The 15,061-nt window shown below is 46.6% G+C and overlaps 1 protein-coding gene across 1 annotated transcript in view; it reads left to right on the forward strand.

Moving 5' to 3' along the window:
• The first annotated feature begins 1,932 nt into the window (after positions 1-1,932).
• sdc3 (syndecan 3) overlaps positions 1,933-15,061 on the forward strand; it is a 41,621-nt gene continuing 28,492 nt past the window's right edge. The window contains exon 1 of the mRNA XM_076878890.1: positions 1,933-2,559. Within this exon, the coding sequence (XP_076735005.1) occupies positions 2,506-2,559 (54 nt within the window). The 5' untranslated portion in view covers positions 1,933-2,505. The remainder of the gene's footprint in view (positions 2,560-15,061) is intronic.

Below are 15,061 nucleotides of genomic sequence, written 5' to 3' on the forward strand. Positions count from 1 at the left end.
CCTCCGCTGTGCTTCATTGTGTGTCTGGTACTCTCGTTATGTTGAATCGAGAAACAGGATCCTCTGTGCCGTAGCGTGTGTTCGATGTCTACCGAATGGATACGGCTGCAATTACACAGCAAGAGTCAAGAGAGGGGAGCAGGGCGTTTGGTCCTGATGCTCCACTTTCTCCCATAAATGTGGCTGATTAATGAGGCTGGCACCTTAATGGGGCATCGCAAGGACTGACAAACCAGCAGTGCTGAATGGAAGAAGTCGGGAACAATTTAAGTAATGTGTACCAAAAACCGCCTCTATTATTTTTGACTCCCTGCTCTGTTTATGCTCATTATGTGATCGCAATAGGAAGAGCATGAGTGAAAACCCTCCTACGGTCAATGGAGAAGAAGTCCTAATTTACTGATAATCAGCCTGCATTGCAGTGTTGAACAGGCCTCAGTCAGAACACATCCATCTTGTAGTCCTCCAGTGCTGTCATTCAAACAGACTGCAATATATTGTCAAGAGTATTCAGTCACCCATTCAAATTATAGGATTCAGGTGTATAAAATCAAGCACCTGGGCATGAAGACTGCCTCTATAAACATTTGTGAAAGAATGGGTCGCTCTTAGGAGCTCCAAACGGTGCTTGGAGAGCTTCACAGAATAGGTTTCCATGATTGAGCGGCTACATCACTAAGCACAATATTACAGTGGTGTAAAGCACGCCACGACTGGACTGTAGAGGAGTGGAGATGTATTCTCTGAGTCACCCTTCTCCGTCTCGCAATCTGACGGATGAATCAGGGTTTGGCGGTTGCCAAGTGTAAAGTTTCTAGGTGTAGGGTTGTTTTTCAGGAGTTGGGCTTGGCCCCTTAGTTCCAGTGAAAGGAACTCTTAATGCTTCAGTATACCAAGATATTTAATTGTCCCAACTTTGTAGGAACAGTTTGGGCATAGCCCCTTCCTGTTCCAACATGACCGGTGCACAAAGCAAGGACCATAAAGACATGAATAAGCACGTTTAGTGTGGAAAGACTTGACTGGCCTGCACCGAGTCCTCACCTCAACCTGATAAAACGCCAATTAGAGCGGAGTCTATGAGCCAGGCCTTCTCGTCCAACATCAGTGTCTGACCTCACAAATACACATCCAGAAGAAGGTCAACATTCCCATTAACACACTCCTAAAACCTGTGGAAAATCTTCCCAGAACAGAAGCTGTTATAGCTGGAAAAGGTGGGCCGATGTCATATTAAACCCTGCCTTAAGGCAGATGAGTGAATACTTTTAACAATATGTTAAACATGTATTCACTGCGAACGTGGTGGGAGAACACACCCAAGACTACCAGAATCTACATCAGACCGAGTTTTATTTGAAGACACACCTGATGGCTTTATTTGGCAGTGCTTTCTTTAAAAAAGGTCACATTTTATAAGCCTAACAAAGCATTCTGATCCCACTAATCACAGGTAGGTAAAACCTACTTAATAGTCTTTCGCAATCAATCAGATGCAATTCAACATTTTCCCAAGGCTAATTTCGGGATAAGGAGGGAACACGTGGTCTGCAGTGGCAGGTGGAGCTGAGAAACCAAACGGAGGCACGCTCAAGTTCACCTTCAGACGTCGCTGGTGGTTGTAAAAGTGGCGAACACAACTTTAAGCATATGACGGGTCATTAAATGTTTCCACTCCGGTTGCTGCGGTGCAATAACAGCTAACCATACTGCAAGAGCCGAGAGGGAAGGGGGGGGGGTGTTATCGCGCGATATCAACCCCTCTTACGTACAGGCGCAGGTGTGACTGAGCCAATCACGGCGCAGGAGCGCGGTTGACCGTTAAAGGTGTGTGAGCGGTTAACCAAACCAACACCGCGGTCCGCTGCTTGTGAATTTACAGACTGCTTATTGTTTTGTTTTAGGGGGGGCTGCGGGTGCCTAACCGAGCTGCAGGGGGCATCCTCGCCCTTGCACGCGGAGATCCACCCCCAACCCCTACACTTCCTTTTAACGCACACATATACACACCCCCTCCTCCTGCCAAACTCCCAGGCCAGCGTCGCCATACGGAACATCCTGCCCTCAACGGAGAGGGGGAGGAGAGAGAGAGAGAGAGAGGTAGAGAGAGCTCGTGCGTGTATTAAGAGAGCGAGAGAGACGAGGTCTGGCTTCTTCTGGTAGTAAATTATCAGATTTCGAGCGCAAAAACTCGCAGAAACAGACAGATCGGAAGGCATCGTGGAAATCTGCTTCAGCGGTGACCGGAACCAGCAGCAGGAGCGCGTGAAGCCTTGGATTAAAAAGCCCGACTACAAGGACGGATGGTCGCGCAGACGGGCGGCTCGCTCTGAAGTTGGACAGACTACCGAGGCACCGAGAGCAAGGAGCCGGCGACAGCCAGCAGCAGCTTTTTTTTCTTTTTTGGGGGTCCCTCCACCTCCCAGAACCCTCCACCCCTCCCACACCGGTAAAGGCAGCAGCATCGGCGGCGGCACCGGGAGGCTGTGCCCGCGCACCCCGACCATGGAGCTGCCTTGGCTGCTGGCGCTCACGGCGCTGCTTGCTCACGCCACCACGGTAAGCACGAGCCTTACATCCTTTGTTAACCGGGGAGCTCTCGTTGCGCACACGGGAGTCGGGGTGCGCGCACACGTGTATGTGTGTGTGTGAGTGCGCTATCGTTAATGAGACAGTGGCGGCGCGTCGGTGATCGGTAGGAAATCCTACACTCGACCCAGGATCCGTATTGGCCGTTCCAGACTCCTGTTAAGGAGGGGGGGCGGCTACCCCCTTGCACACCCCCTCCCCACCTCTCCCTTTGCTTTACGCTCACACACACACACACACACACACACACACACACACACACACACACACACACACACACACACACACACACCAGCCTTTGTGTCTCAATGTCGGGATTTATTGTGGCCTGTGTGTCCCCTGGAGTCAGGAGGTGCGTGTGCGTGCATGTGTGGAGGAGAGAGAGGGGGGGGGGGGGGGGGGGGGGTTAATTAGCGGGTTATCTCTAATTGGGCTTGATTACGGGTGTTAATGCGGTGCCTCGTTCTGTGGTGTCTGTGTCACCAGCTCAACATCCTGCCCTTAATTTGGGGGCTCCAGTCATACTGCGGTTTTAACGACTTTATTACCAGGTACTCGCGCTGCAGGACGATGTGTGTGTGTGTGTGTGTGTGGAGAGAGAGAGAGAGAGAGAGAGAGAGAGAGAGAGAGAGAGAGAGAGAGAGAGAGAGAGAAGGTGTGCCTGTGACTGGATGTCCAGGGGTGCTCCATTACTTCCCAGATATCAGCGCCCTCATTGTGCGGATGCCAGAATCCAACTGGGGGGCATTCTCCGGTTATAAGTGTGTGTGACAGAGACAGCCCGCGGCGGTATGTGGTTGTGGCACAAAGTGGGTGGGGTAACGGGAAAGTTAACGGCGATGCGGTCCGCGAACGAGTGCTCGGATGGAATGATGTCATCGGGAATCGCGAGGAGGCAAGCTGTTTAGGGAATGCGCGAGCCTCCCCCCTCCTCCTCTGCGCGCGCACACACAGACACACACACACACACACACACACACACACACACACCTATCTCCTCTCCGGAACTATCCACGCCGAGCTTCACGCGCCCCCCGTAACACGCCCACACTTTCCGTTACCGATTAATCCAGATTTATCCCATAAGCAGCAGGAGGGGGTGGAGGAAGAGGGAGGAAGCTCGCTGAATCATTGAGAGAAAACGAGGATAGCGCCAAAAACACAAATCAAGATCCAGATCTACTTTTGAGTTTCAAGACGCAGAAGCTGGAGGTTTTTAACACGTCTCCCCTGCTGTTTTATTTTTAGCTCATCTGCAGTTTTAGTTTTATACCTTCATTCATGGCTACTTCCTGTTAAAGGTCCCGAGCTGTTCTCACTAGTGCCATACTGCAAATGCTGATATCGATCTGATACCAAGTAAATGCAGGGCCAGCCGATACCAATACCGATATTGACACTTTCAACATAGAAAATGAACACATTTTAATGATCACTAAATCACAGAGTTTTAATTTCCATGATAATTAGTTAGCATAACTAAACACATATATTTAATACGTTTTCTAATCAAATAATAATAACAATTTAACACATTTCAGCAGGCTACATAGAGGTAGAAATAGTATCGGTTCCATTGCACTAGTATCGATCTGATGCACATACCAGCACTGCTGTCGATACCATCGATATTTGGATACCTCTATTTCTCACAGGCAATTAATTAAACAGACCAGAGAAACCAGTTCTACTTCAGAGAGATCCATCAGCTTTAAGCCACCTTTATACATAGTCACAGTTTTTATTTCCATATTGTTGTACAAAAGGCCCAAATGTTGCTGCTTAATGCCTTTTCTTGCCTAATTCACCCTTGCTTTGCTTGGACCATCTTTCGTTGTTTCTGCGGTGAAGCTGCACCAGTTCTGGCAGCTGTTTTCAACACCACACACTCACAGATATAAACACTTATTAGTAGGTCAGTCGGTTGCAATCCTTGCCAAAGATCCTTGGCCTCCAGCTGACCTAATCTGTCTCTAAGTGTGCAGATGGAGACAGGTGTGTGACACACATACACGTAAATATACGCCGTGGTGAGGAGCGCACTGATAGATCAGCTGCCGTCGAGGGTCATAATTACAGACTCAACCTCAAGCAACCCCGGGCTTTGAATGCACGCGCGCATGACCCGTGGTCGCGTGCATCCGCTGATGAGCTCTTTTCTCAGATGCTTCTTGGCTTGAAGCCAGGAGACTGTGTGTGTGTGTGTGTGTGTGTGTGTGTGTTCTGAGTGATTCCTGTGTTTTGTCCCTGTGGGTATTTCCTGTTGTCAAAGCTGTGACATCACATCCGGCCGTCTTTATTTTACATGGGGGACTGATTTTCCCACAGACATCTGTTGTGTCCCACGGATAGCCTGTGTGTGTGTGCGCGCGCATCCGTTTGCCTTCATGAGAACCCTGACTGTCCATCTGTCTGTGTGTGGGCTCAAAAATAGTGAATCTCCAATGCCAACAACTTGTTCTCGCCAGCCCTCTCTCTCCTTGAACAAGTGCGTTTTATGTGTGTGTTTGTCTGTGTTTGGCGGAAAGGCGTCGTGTTCTTGAGGATCATGTTCAACTCGTGGAATGAATCAGTGTTTTGTGCCTCCGATAGCAGACAAAGCCCCCCATAGAGAGGAAGAAAGAGAGAAGGATCAAGGAGGAGGGGAAAAAATAGCCCAAGCCGGGCGGATTGAGGGAGAGTGTGGAATGTGAGAGGCAATCTGACACAGGAAGTGGGTCCTTCTCGCTCTCCTGGAGGACAAAGTCCCCCTCACGCAAACACATACACACAAGGTGGCAGGTAGAAAACACAGCCAGGGTGGAGGAAGTATTTCAGGTGTGTGTATTAAGGGATGGGTGAGGGCATGGTATCCACCTTCCACTGGAGAGAGGAAATGAAAAGGATCATGGTTCATATCCGGAGCTGCATTCATGGACACAGTGAGAGAATAAAGATAGGCTTCAGCCCCCCTAACACCGGCCCGGGTGTTTGTGTGTCTGTTCATATCTGAAAGCAATTTCTTATCACATAGGACAGCAGATGTGCTGCATTTGAGTGAAATTAGTTTTTCTTTCTCGCGGAGAGTTTTAGTGCTCCATTCAGCCAAATGGGAATCGAAATTTCACATTTACCATTAAGGCGATAACGGCGGCGGGATGGACGGGGAGACCTGCCTGCACGGTGCCGGTCATGCCGATATGACCTCGTCTGATCTGAGAGAACAATGGGTGCTGAGAATCTGCAGCTGTGCGTGGAGTTTGACCTCCAAAATAAAAGCCGTGTGCAAAAAGCTGACAATAAATCAGAGCCCGTCATTATTGGCCCCGAGTAAGCCCAGAAAGATCGCAGCAATCTGCGGGACCTTTACCCGCTGATGTCAAACTGCATACTAATAATTTAGACGTTTCATCTCATGTGACCCTTGTTTGTGAATATTCTTCTTCCAGTGAAGAGCATGTGACTGTTTACCCAGAACACAAAATTAGTGGGTGTCTGCAACCACGAGGGGAAAAAAAGATAGTTTGTTTTATCGAGCGATTATATGCGTGCATTTTGAGGGGTTTTTCTGTCAGAGTGGAGCAAATTTCGTTCGCTTTTAACACCATTTTTTTCATTTGAGTATAAAAGTGCTGAGAAGAAGACCCAGCCTCCTTTTTTGTCCTCATGGCCATATCATTGTAATTTATTATACTCTTTACTCAGCCTGCAGATGCTTCAGAATGCTGCAGCTCATCTTTAGCAAAGACTAAATGAAGCCCCTGTGGTTGAGAAGACTTGTTCTCAGAGCTCAGATTAACATGAAGAAGGACAGAGCTTTAGTCTGGTAACCTGGAATAGTTTACCTCTTATCATGAAAGGCATATTCGTCTCCATTTATACCCATGGATAATAAAGGCTGTAATGTTATCAGCTGGTGTGCAGGTTGGCTCCTGTGACTACCTGATTCAGTGGGGGTTGTTCTGCCCCGATGAGCTGAAGTAATGGTGGAATCTGTGCATTCATCTATTTGCTTTTTCTACACCTGAGCACTTCTAACTTTCACACTCTGTGGATGCATCAAAGAGCAACTCGGGGTTGGCATCTTTCCCAAGGATATTCTGACAGACGGACTGGGATCAAACCACCAAGCAAACCATGCTGATTGGTTGAGAGCTTGACAGTCTTCACTCTTCTTCTAGTTTTTAACTAGAAGTCTCACTTCTGCTCTTTTTATTTTGTAATTTCGCTCCCCTCCTCGGCTGGGCGATGAAGCAGCAGCAACACAATTGAGAGTAGCTCACTGTAGACGTAGATCTAAGGCAGACCTGATTCACAGGCTGCCTCAAAGAACTGCAGCAAAGGTGTGTTTCCAGATTAAAACACCGTTCTTCATTAGGGCAGTTGTAAGCTTTGGGGCCCAACTTTTGGACTTAACTGCTTTGCTTCTTTTGTTTTTGTTTTTACTTCCTGTTTACATTCCTTTTTTGCACGGTTTGCTTAGCTATAAACACCAAAGTGTTGACACTTGGTTAGTTTTAGACTTAATACACAGTATTAAAATCAATTTGTAGAGTAGCTGTATATCCTACAGTGTAGCCTGTTGCTTTTAGCCTGACATCAGTCTTCCCAGAAAAGCAGATAGAAGTGCAGTGACGCATGATGCAATACCCTACTGGTCAGCTGTGCCTTCTAAACACAGCATATTGATTAGTACCAGGGCGCCTGCTGGTGATTAGGGTCAGCCAATAGGCTAAATCCTTTTCCTGTTAGTTAGTTTGTTTTTGGAGGAAAGTTCTGTTTCTGCAGAAATTTGTCAGCAGTCGATCGATGTTAGACCGGCGGTTATCCGGTTGGAGATTTTGGACATGTTGCCCAACAGGTGCTTTTGTGTGGCTCTGATAACCGCTGACAACAGTCATTCAACAGTCGGGATTTGGCTGGAAGTGACTTAGCACCACAGTTTCATTAAGCTTTCCACATAAACATCAGTCATGCACAGGCTGTCAGCACAAATGAAAAGCAAGCACAAAAAAGCATCTCTCATGCTGAGAAATATCAGCATTTCTGACTTTAAATTGTAATTAACAAAAAAACAGTGCTTCTGAAGAAGAATTTGCTGTGCACAGTTATGTTTTAAACAATGTATGTGCCAAATCCCTAAATCTTTACATATTTTGCTTTAAATGGCAATGTTATTTGCTTTAATTGACAGATGTGTCATCTAATCTCTGCTTACGCTCCAGACTCGCAGGGTAGAAAGTTATCATTTAGTCCCACGCCGAGCCACGCTAACATGTCCTGATGGAAGGGGCCCCGTGTGCCGTGGAAACTTTGCCTGCTCTCTCCATGACCAGTTCACCACACGCAAGTGCAGACATGCCTGCTCACATGTGTGCGCTGACGCACTTTAGCATTGTGCCCCTAATAATCTCACAAACTCAGCGCTCACACACACACACACACACGCACGCACGCACGCACACACACACACACACACACACACACACACACACACACACATATGCGTGCAGCTCCTGTGAATAGCTGTGGTGTGCAGCAGCAGTTTTGTTGATTCAGTGAGTCAGAGGGAGACGGAGAATGCTGGAGGTGTTTTAGGTAGGTCAAAACAGGCTAGGAACACAGCTTGTGTAGACATTAAACACACACACACATACACACACTCTCAAACACACACACACACAGACTCCCTTGCAGTAATTGGGCAGCACTGCGCAGACATACTCACATACATATTCTCTGGAGTGGGGGGTTAGATGAATATAGAGACAAGAGGAAGGGAGGGAGAGGAATGGAAAGAGAAGATAATGAGGGAAAGCGATGGATGGAGGGGAGGGCATGAAATGGAGAAAGCGTGGAGAAAAAGAAAAAGAGTTAATGGCAAGACGGGGATCAAGGGAAAAGACGGGGGCAGCGAGGAAAGACGGGGAGGAATGGTGGGCGATTAAAAGGGGATAAAAAAAGGAACCTAAAAAACCAGAGCGAGGGAAGTAAAAGGACCGTGGGAGAGTGATGGAGGGAGAGAAAGGAAAGAGATGGGCCATATTGGGCAAAATGAGGACTGGATGATTGGGATGGCAGCAAAGGGATGGAGCGAGGCCAGAGCGATGGAGATGGAGGGATTTTGAGAGAGAGAGAGAGTCAGGGTGGGGGAGGGAGGCATGCACTGCTCTTTCCCAGGAGACTGTGCTCTACCTGGTCTCCGCGGCCGTCGCCATGACAACCACCATGGCTGCCGCTGTCACAGCTTTATCACCCCGCTCTCCTCTCCGTCCCCTCCCATCCCTCGTTCCCTCTCTCTTCCCCCCCCCCCCCTCTCCTTCGCTCCGTCTCGTTTTCCTCTCTCCCCTCTCGTCGCTTGCTTCATTCACGTCTCATCCCGGCCTCCTCTCCCTCCTCCTCTCCCTCCTCCTTCTCCCGTTCAAGCACAGCGAGTGGGGGAAAAAACATCCAGATGAAAAGATGGCAGTTGTCTTTCACCTTTACAGTAGATGTGTGTGAGTGTGTGCGCGTGTGCTATTACAGGACTCAAAATTAGAGAGCGTAAACGCGGCACCGTCTCCCAAACCCACAAAGCATTCTGGGATCTCTGTGTGTTAGAGCTTTCGCTATAAATAAAACCCCCAGAAACAGGGCGCCTCCTTCCCACTAACAAACCCTTGTGTATGTGTGTCTGTGTGTGTGTGTTTGGCTGAGTGAGAATCGTAGATGCCTTCTAGCAGCATATTAACTATACGCTGAGATGATGCTATCATTTTTCACTCACTATCACTCGTGTGTGTGTGTGTGTGTGTCTTTTTAGTACCACTCTCTTCCCTCTCCCGTTTCTGTATCAACACAATAATTACATTAACAAAGGGCCGGATGGGTGGGGTCACTCGGAGTTGTCCAGTGGAGATGCTGGAATGTGTACTTCCTGGCATGCGGCTGATAAGAGTGGGGTGAAGCCACGATAAGCCCCGACTTTACACTCCCAACAGGACCCTAAGCCTCGCCTCTTGGAGGCCTCCACTTGACCCTCCACCCCCCTCTCCATCTGCCAGTCTGAGCAATTTCTACCTTTAAATAAGAAGCAAAATCCCGGAGGTTCACTCTTTATCTTGGTGATAGCGTTATGGAAATCACGAGCGTGTCAGGTTTGCCCTTGTGCAGAAGTAATCTTGGAGGAGAAGCCGTGAATAAAATATTTCTTTATTGTAGAACACGTATACACTCCCCACTCTCCTCGAGCAGCATGGCGGTCCTTGAGGTCCATCATGGAGCTAAAACAGCTGGCTCACTGTATCCCCCAAAATAGTAGTTTGATGGTATTCCCATTATTATCTTCCTCTTCAACATGATCACATGGCCTTCATTAGCTTGTTGCTAACCTGTCGTGGAGGCGGATTTGTTGGCACAGTTAAATGTTCCAGTGCTTTTGATCTTACATCCCCTGTTCCTTAGTACTCTAAAACTCTAGAAATTAAACTGAATTCAATATATTTCAGTATTTAACTGTTGGACCTTTTTTTTTTTAAAAATTATAATTTGCTTGTTTTGTTTTTTACGGTTTTATAGACTATATCATTAGTTAAGAAGAACTCCTCTCCAGGACTTATTATGAAGTTAACCATTAGTTTAATATGAAGTAACAGTGTATCTTAGAAGTAGCTTAAACGCGACCATTTTAACATTTTTCTTTGGAGTTACATTTGCAGCCACTTTATTAGGCACACCTGTTCAACTACTTGTAAAAGCGCGTATCTAATCAGCCAATCGAGACATGTAGACAAGTGCAAACTGAGTATAAGAATGGGGAAGAAAGGTGATTTAAGCGGCGTGGTGTTGGTGTCCAGTGAGCAGCAGTTCTCTGGGCGAAAATACTTGTATCGATGGTTCATGCTGCTTAATGTGTGGGGGAGATTTTCTTGGCATATTTTGCCCTGACAGTTTTCTTACCCTCCCTGAGTATTGATGGCGAGTCTTTATGGCCACAGTGTATCCATCCTCTGGTGTCTGCTTCCTGTAGGATAACGCACCAGGCCACAAAGCTTAAATCACCTCAGTCTTGTTTCTTGAACTCGACAATGAGTTAACTGCATTCAAATGGCCTCCACAGTTAGCAGATCTCAATCCAATCAGCATCTTTGGCGTGTGGTGATGGATGTGCAACTGACCAATTTGCATCAACTGTGTGATGTTGATGATCATGTGTTTCCAGCACCTTGATGAATCAGTGCAATGAAGAAATAATGCACGTCTGAAGGGAAAACGAGGTCCAGTTTATAACTAGTTGCTAATAAAGTTCCCAGGGAGTGCATATCTGTGCAAATACAATTTCTTTGGGAGGTTTAGTGAGACAAAAAGTCACTTTGCATGATGGGAAGACGTTGTCTTCCACAGACATTTGATAGATGTATTGATTCGCCTGTAAAAATAAACTATAATGAAGTTAAAACAACAAAGGAGGCTGTAGCTTTTGCTCAGCTTAACTACCGCTGAATCCCAAACTCTTCTTCCTTCCATGCTCTGTTGCAAAGAACCAGTTTCTTTGTTTGCATCTTGTTTGCAGAGGCCCGATGTTTGACTTGCTCTGACTGGAAATACTACCCCTCTCCCTCTGTTTCAGAATAGCCACTATAGGCAATCAAAACCATGTAAGGTTATTTGTACTGAATAGCGGTGGAGTACCACACAAATGGAGATGTAGGAGTAAAACAGAGAGGGTGTGTTCTCAGGGGAACATCTTTAAGGTTTCACAGGAGGAGATAAAGATTAAAAAAACGGGAACGACGTCAGATCGAATTGAAACACGAGGGATTTTACATGCATGAAAGTTTAAATGGATTCTAGTTTGTGGAAGTTTTTATTCCCTGTCTAATGGCTTTCATGTCTTAAGCGGTGTCAGAATGGGCTCAGATCGGCACTTGGATGAGAAAAGTACATGAAAACACACGTGGGTTCGTACACACGTCTCTTCCGCAGATTTTTCCTCTTCTTTCTTTCAGTCTCCATTTCCTTTAAGAATAAAGACATTTCCTCAGTTTAAAGCTACAAATATCAATTTCTTTTTCCTTTTTTGGCACTATGCGATTCATCAAGGATCCGCTTGTTTGCATACGGAAATGCACGACCTGTAAGTGTGTTTGTGGCCTTGGGATAGCAGCACGGCTACAGTGAGAGAGCATTTATAGATCTGCTCTTCGAGCTTCCTGAGTGATGCATTTATGTGTTTACATGCGAATATGGAGGCAGAGGAGGCGATGACGGAGCACGGGGAGGCCGCTCATGCCGACGAGAAATACTGTGCGCTAAAGGCATGTGACTCTGTGTGTGTGTGTTTGAATTATTTAGCCCAACGTCCCGACAGAGGAGCGAACGAGGTCAGGAGCTCATTGCTGCAACGTTTTTCTTCTCTCTATCCATCCATCTTTACACCCTCCACCCACCAGCCTTCCTGCTCCTTCTCCTCCATCGCTGCAGAGCTCCTCGTCTATTCTTCCTGTCTTTATAAACAGGAAGTTAGTAACAAAAGGCTTTCCACATGTTACTCACGTCCCCTCAATTATCAGCAGGCCATGAGGGAAGAACATCGATCCAATTAATTAGGGACACTGAAACATGCTCTGTGTGTGTGTGTGTGTGTGTGTGTGTGTGTGTGTGTGTGTGAGAGAGAGAGAGAGTTTCTGTTTGTGTGCATGGACCTTCTGAAGTAAACCTTTGAACCCTGGTTCTTTAAAGGGCTCTTTCAAAGGCGTTTGCATTTTGAGCGAGCCACTGAAGCTAATGAGCTTTGTGTGTGTGTGTGTGTGTGTGTGTGTGTGTGTGTGTGTGTGTTTGTGGAGGAGGATAGAGGTTGTGTAATATTGCTTGGTGATTGCAGCACGCTTCTTTCCCCAGAGGGCCTGTCTTATAAACCCTTCCACATGCAGGTGCACACACTCATGCACACACTTGGTTTTCCTGCAGCAGGTGATTCATTCTTAATCTTTCATTCCAACAGTTGTGGATTAGCCCTAATCTCAGCCGACAGAGACTCGGGTCTGAAAGGCTGACTGACACCAGGATTGTGCGCACAAACACGTCTGTGAACGTATTGTTTATTTAGCCGTGTGTATGACATGATAATTGTTTCCCTTGTCCGATCGAGCGCGGTGTCTGTGTGACAGGACACGACATGATGGAGGTAGATACAATAGACAGAGCGACAGGTCGCACAACACTGAAACATTATACCCAGCATGAGGACGAGAGAGAGGAGGTATTTATAGAGGAGAGGCGTTTCGTCTTCACGGCGATGATTTCTTCCTTTTTCTCTGGTTGACATTTTAAAATGAGCCCAGTCAGCCTCTGATGTGAGCTGTGCCTTTATTTACTTTGGTTCAAATTTAAAGGTTCTTTGGTTAGCATACAAACAACATGTGTTATTGTTTCTCTGCATAATTTAACCATTAACTGAACTGCAGTCGGCAACCAGCAGTGTTACATTTGTGGCTGTGGTTACCGTAGACACCATCAAAGATGTACCTAGCTAGTGTGATGTCATCCACTGTTTTTTGATGCCTCGGGGTGAACATTTTCATCCTCAGCATCTTTGGTGTTTTGAACTTGGACGTGATGAGAGAGACCACACACCGATTGGCTAACAACATGTCAATCCCAGGTGATTAGCCAATGAGCATTCACTAGTTAATCCACACTTCTGGAATACAGTGTTACCAAGATTTATAACTTCTTTTATCCAATATGACCTGAAATGAGTGACTGAGCCCCTAAAACTTCTGAGGTTTCGCAGACACGTGGTCGTTTTTGTCTTATCCCCCATTTTGGATGTGGTGTAATCATGGTGGCACTGTAGGGTCAGGTGAGTATCGGCCCAGTCACACAGGCCTACAGACTGGTTCATGAGCATGCGGTGACCAATGCATATTCCCCGACATTGCGATTGTTCTGTTTACCTGCACAGAAGACACCAAATGGCCTACAAACGCTCGCCAGCCACTTTCCAAAGTGACTTCCAGCTATCACTTTTCAGACCTGAAAGTTATGTCCATCTTTCGTACTGGCTTTGTTGGTTACAAAAAGACTCCCGGTTGCGTAAAAGTCTGTAGGGAAAAAATGCCAGTAAGCGTGTGGTTTTTACAGGAAGATCCACCCCTCGCCTGTCACATCCAGTCTCAAAACACCAAAATGGCAACGTCCAAGAGCTCGAGGCTTCACTAACCAGTGGGTGCGGTCACAGTGGCAACATCCATCTTGCAGACTGTAGTTTACTGTCTTTGATCTGACTGTGGTTGAATTGTAATGTTAGATAATAAAGTAAATTGAAAACAGCAAGCTAATTGAGCAGATTAACTATCACAGGCAGTTTGGATGAATAAGATCCACTTGAGATATCCATTTGGCTACATTAGACGGACAGAAATCTGTCTTCATTAGTAGGATAGCTAGTGGTGGCTAATATTACCCTCGGAGCCAGTTCTTTGTGGATGTTAGTGATTAGTGGACACCGTTTCTGAGCTAACAATTGCTAATTTGCTCATTGTTGTTGCTACAATGCTGCGTCCTCCGGATTATTGCAAGAAATCTTTCCCAAGTCCCTCGCATAAAAATCAATTCACAGGATTTTGGAGATGAGAGAGAGATTGGGATGGTTTGCTCTATAAAAATACAGATGTAAGATGATTGACAAGGTAGAAAAACAAGAGGAAGAAATACATTTGTGCCAAACAAAACACTACACGACATGAAACGTGGCTCAGCGCACTTGGAAATAATTCATCCATCCATTTTTTTATGCTTATCCAATTTAGGGTCTCACGTGAGACCCCGGACAGGTCGCCAATCTGTCGTAGGGCCACCTGCATACACGGAGAGACAAATATTGGTGGTTGCGTAGTCTCCCAAAAACTGAACAAGGCACCAAGGTGTGGCGACAGACGTGATTAGGTGTGGTGCAGAGGTGGAGGGAGAGAAGATTTGAAGAAAATGAAAGGGGAATGAGGTCAGAGGCAATCACAGACTAAAGTTGTATGAGAAGACTTTGTGCTGGCCAAAGTGCAAGTCAGAAGCAGATTGGAGAGGAGAACAAAACGCAGCTGATGTGGTGAGGGTGGGGGGGTGACGGGGGTGACCAGGCAGAGAATCGAATTTGTTAATATGTAAAAGTGGTAAGAGGAGCTCATCAGAAAATAGAGGAAGAATGGGGAGGGACTGACTTTATGTAGAGTGAAATGATGAAAGAGCAGAGGCGCTGACGAGGGAGAAAAATGAGAAATTGAAAGGGAGATAGACGGGGTGGATTGGAGCCGTGCTAGCTGTAAAGAAACAGAGAGAGAGGGAGACAGGGGTAGCCTGGTGGTTAACACACGCCTGTAAAGAGCTTATAGCGGCTGATACAGATTGAATGGAAAGAACAACCTGGACAGGATTACACAGAGACGAGAGACAGGAGGGCTATAAGAGCAAGATGGTATCATAACCCATACATTTCCCTGTCCTCCACTAACGCATC

The sequence above is a fragment of the Maylandia zebra genome, linkage group LG22, assembly GCF_041146795.1.
Source record: "Maylandia zebra isolate NMK-2024a linkage group LG22, Mzebra_GT3a, whole genome shotgun sequence".
NCBI lineage: Eukaryota > Metazoa > Chordata > Actinopteri > Cichliformes > Cichlidae > Maylandia > Maylandia zebra.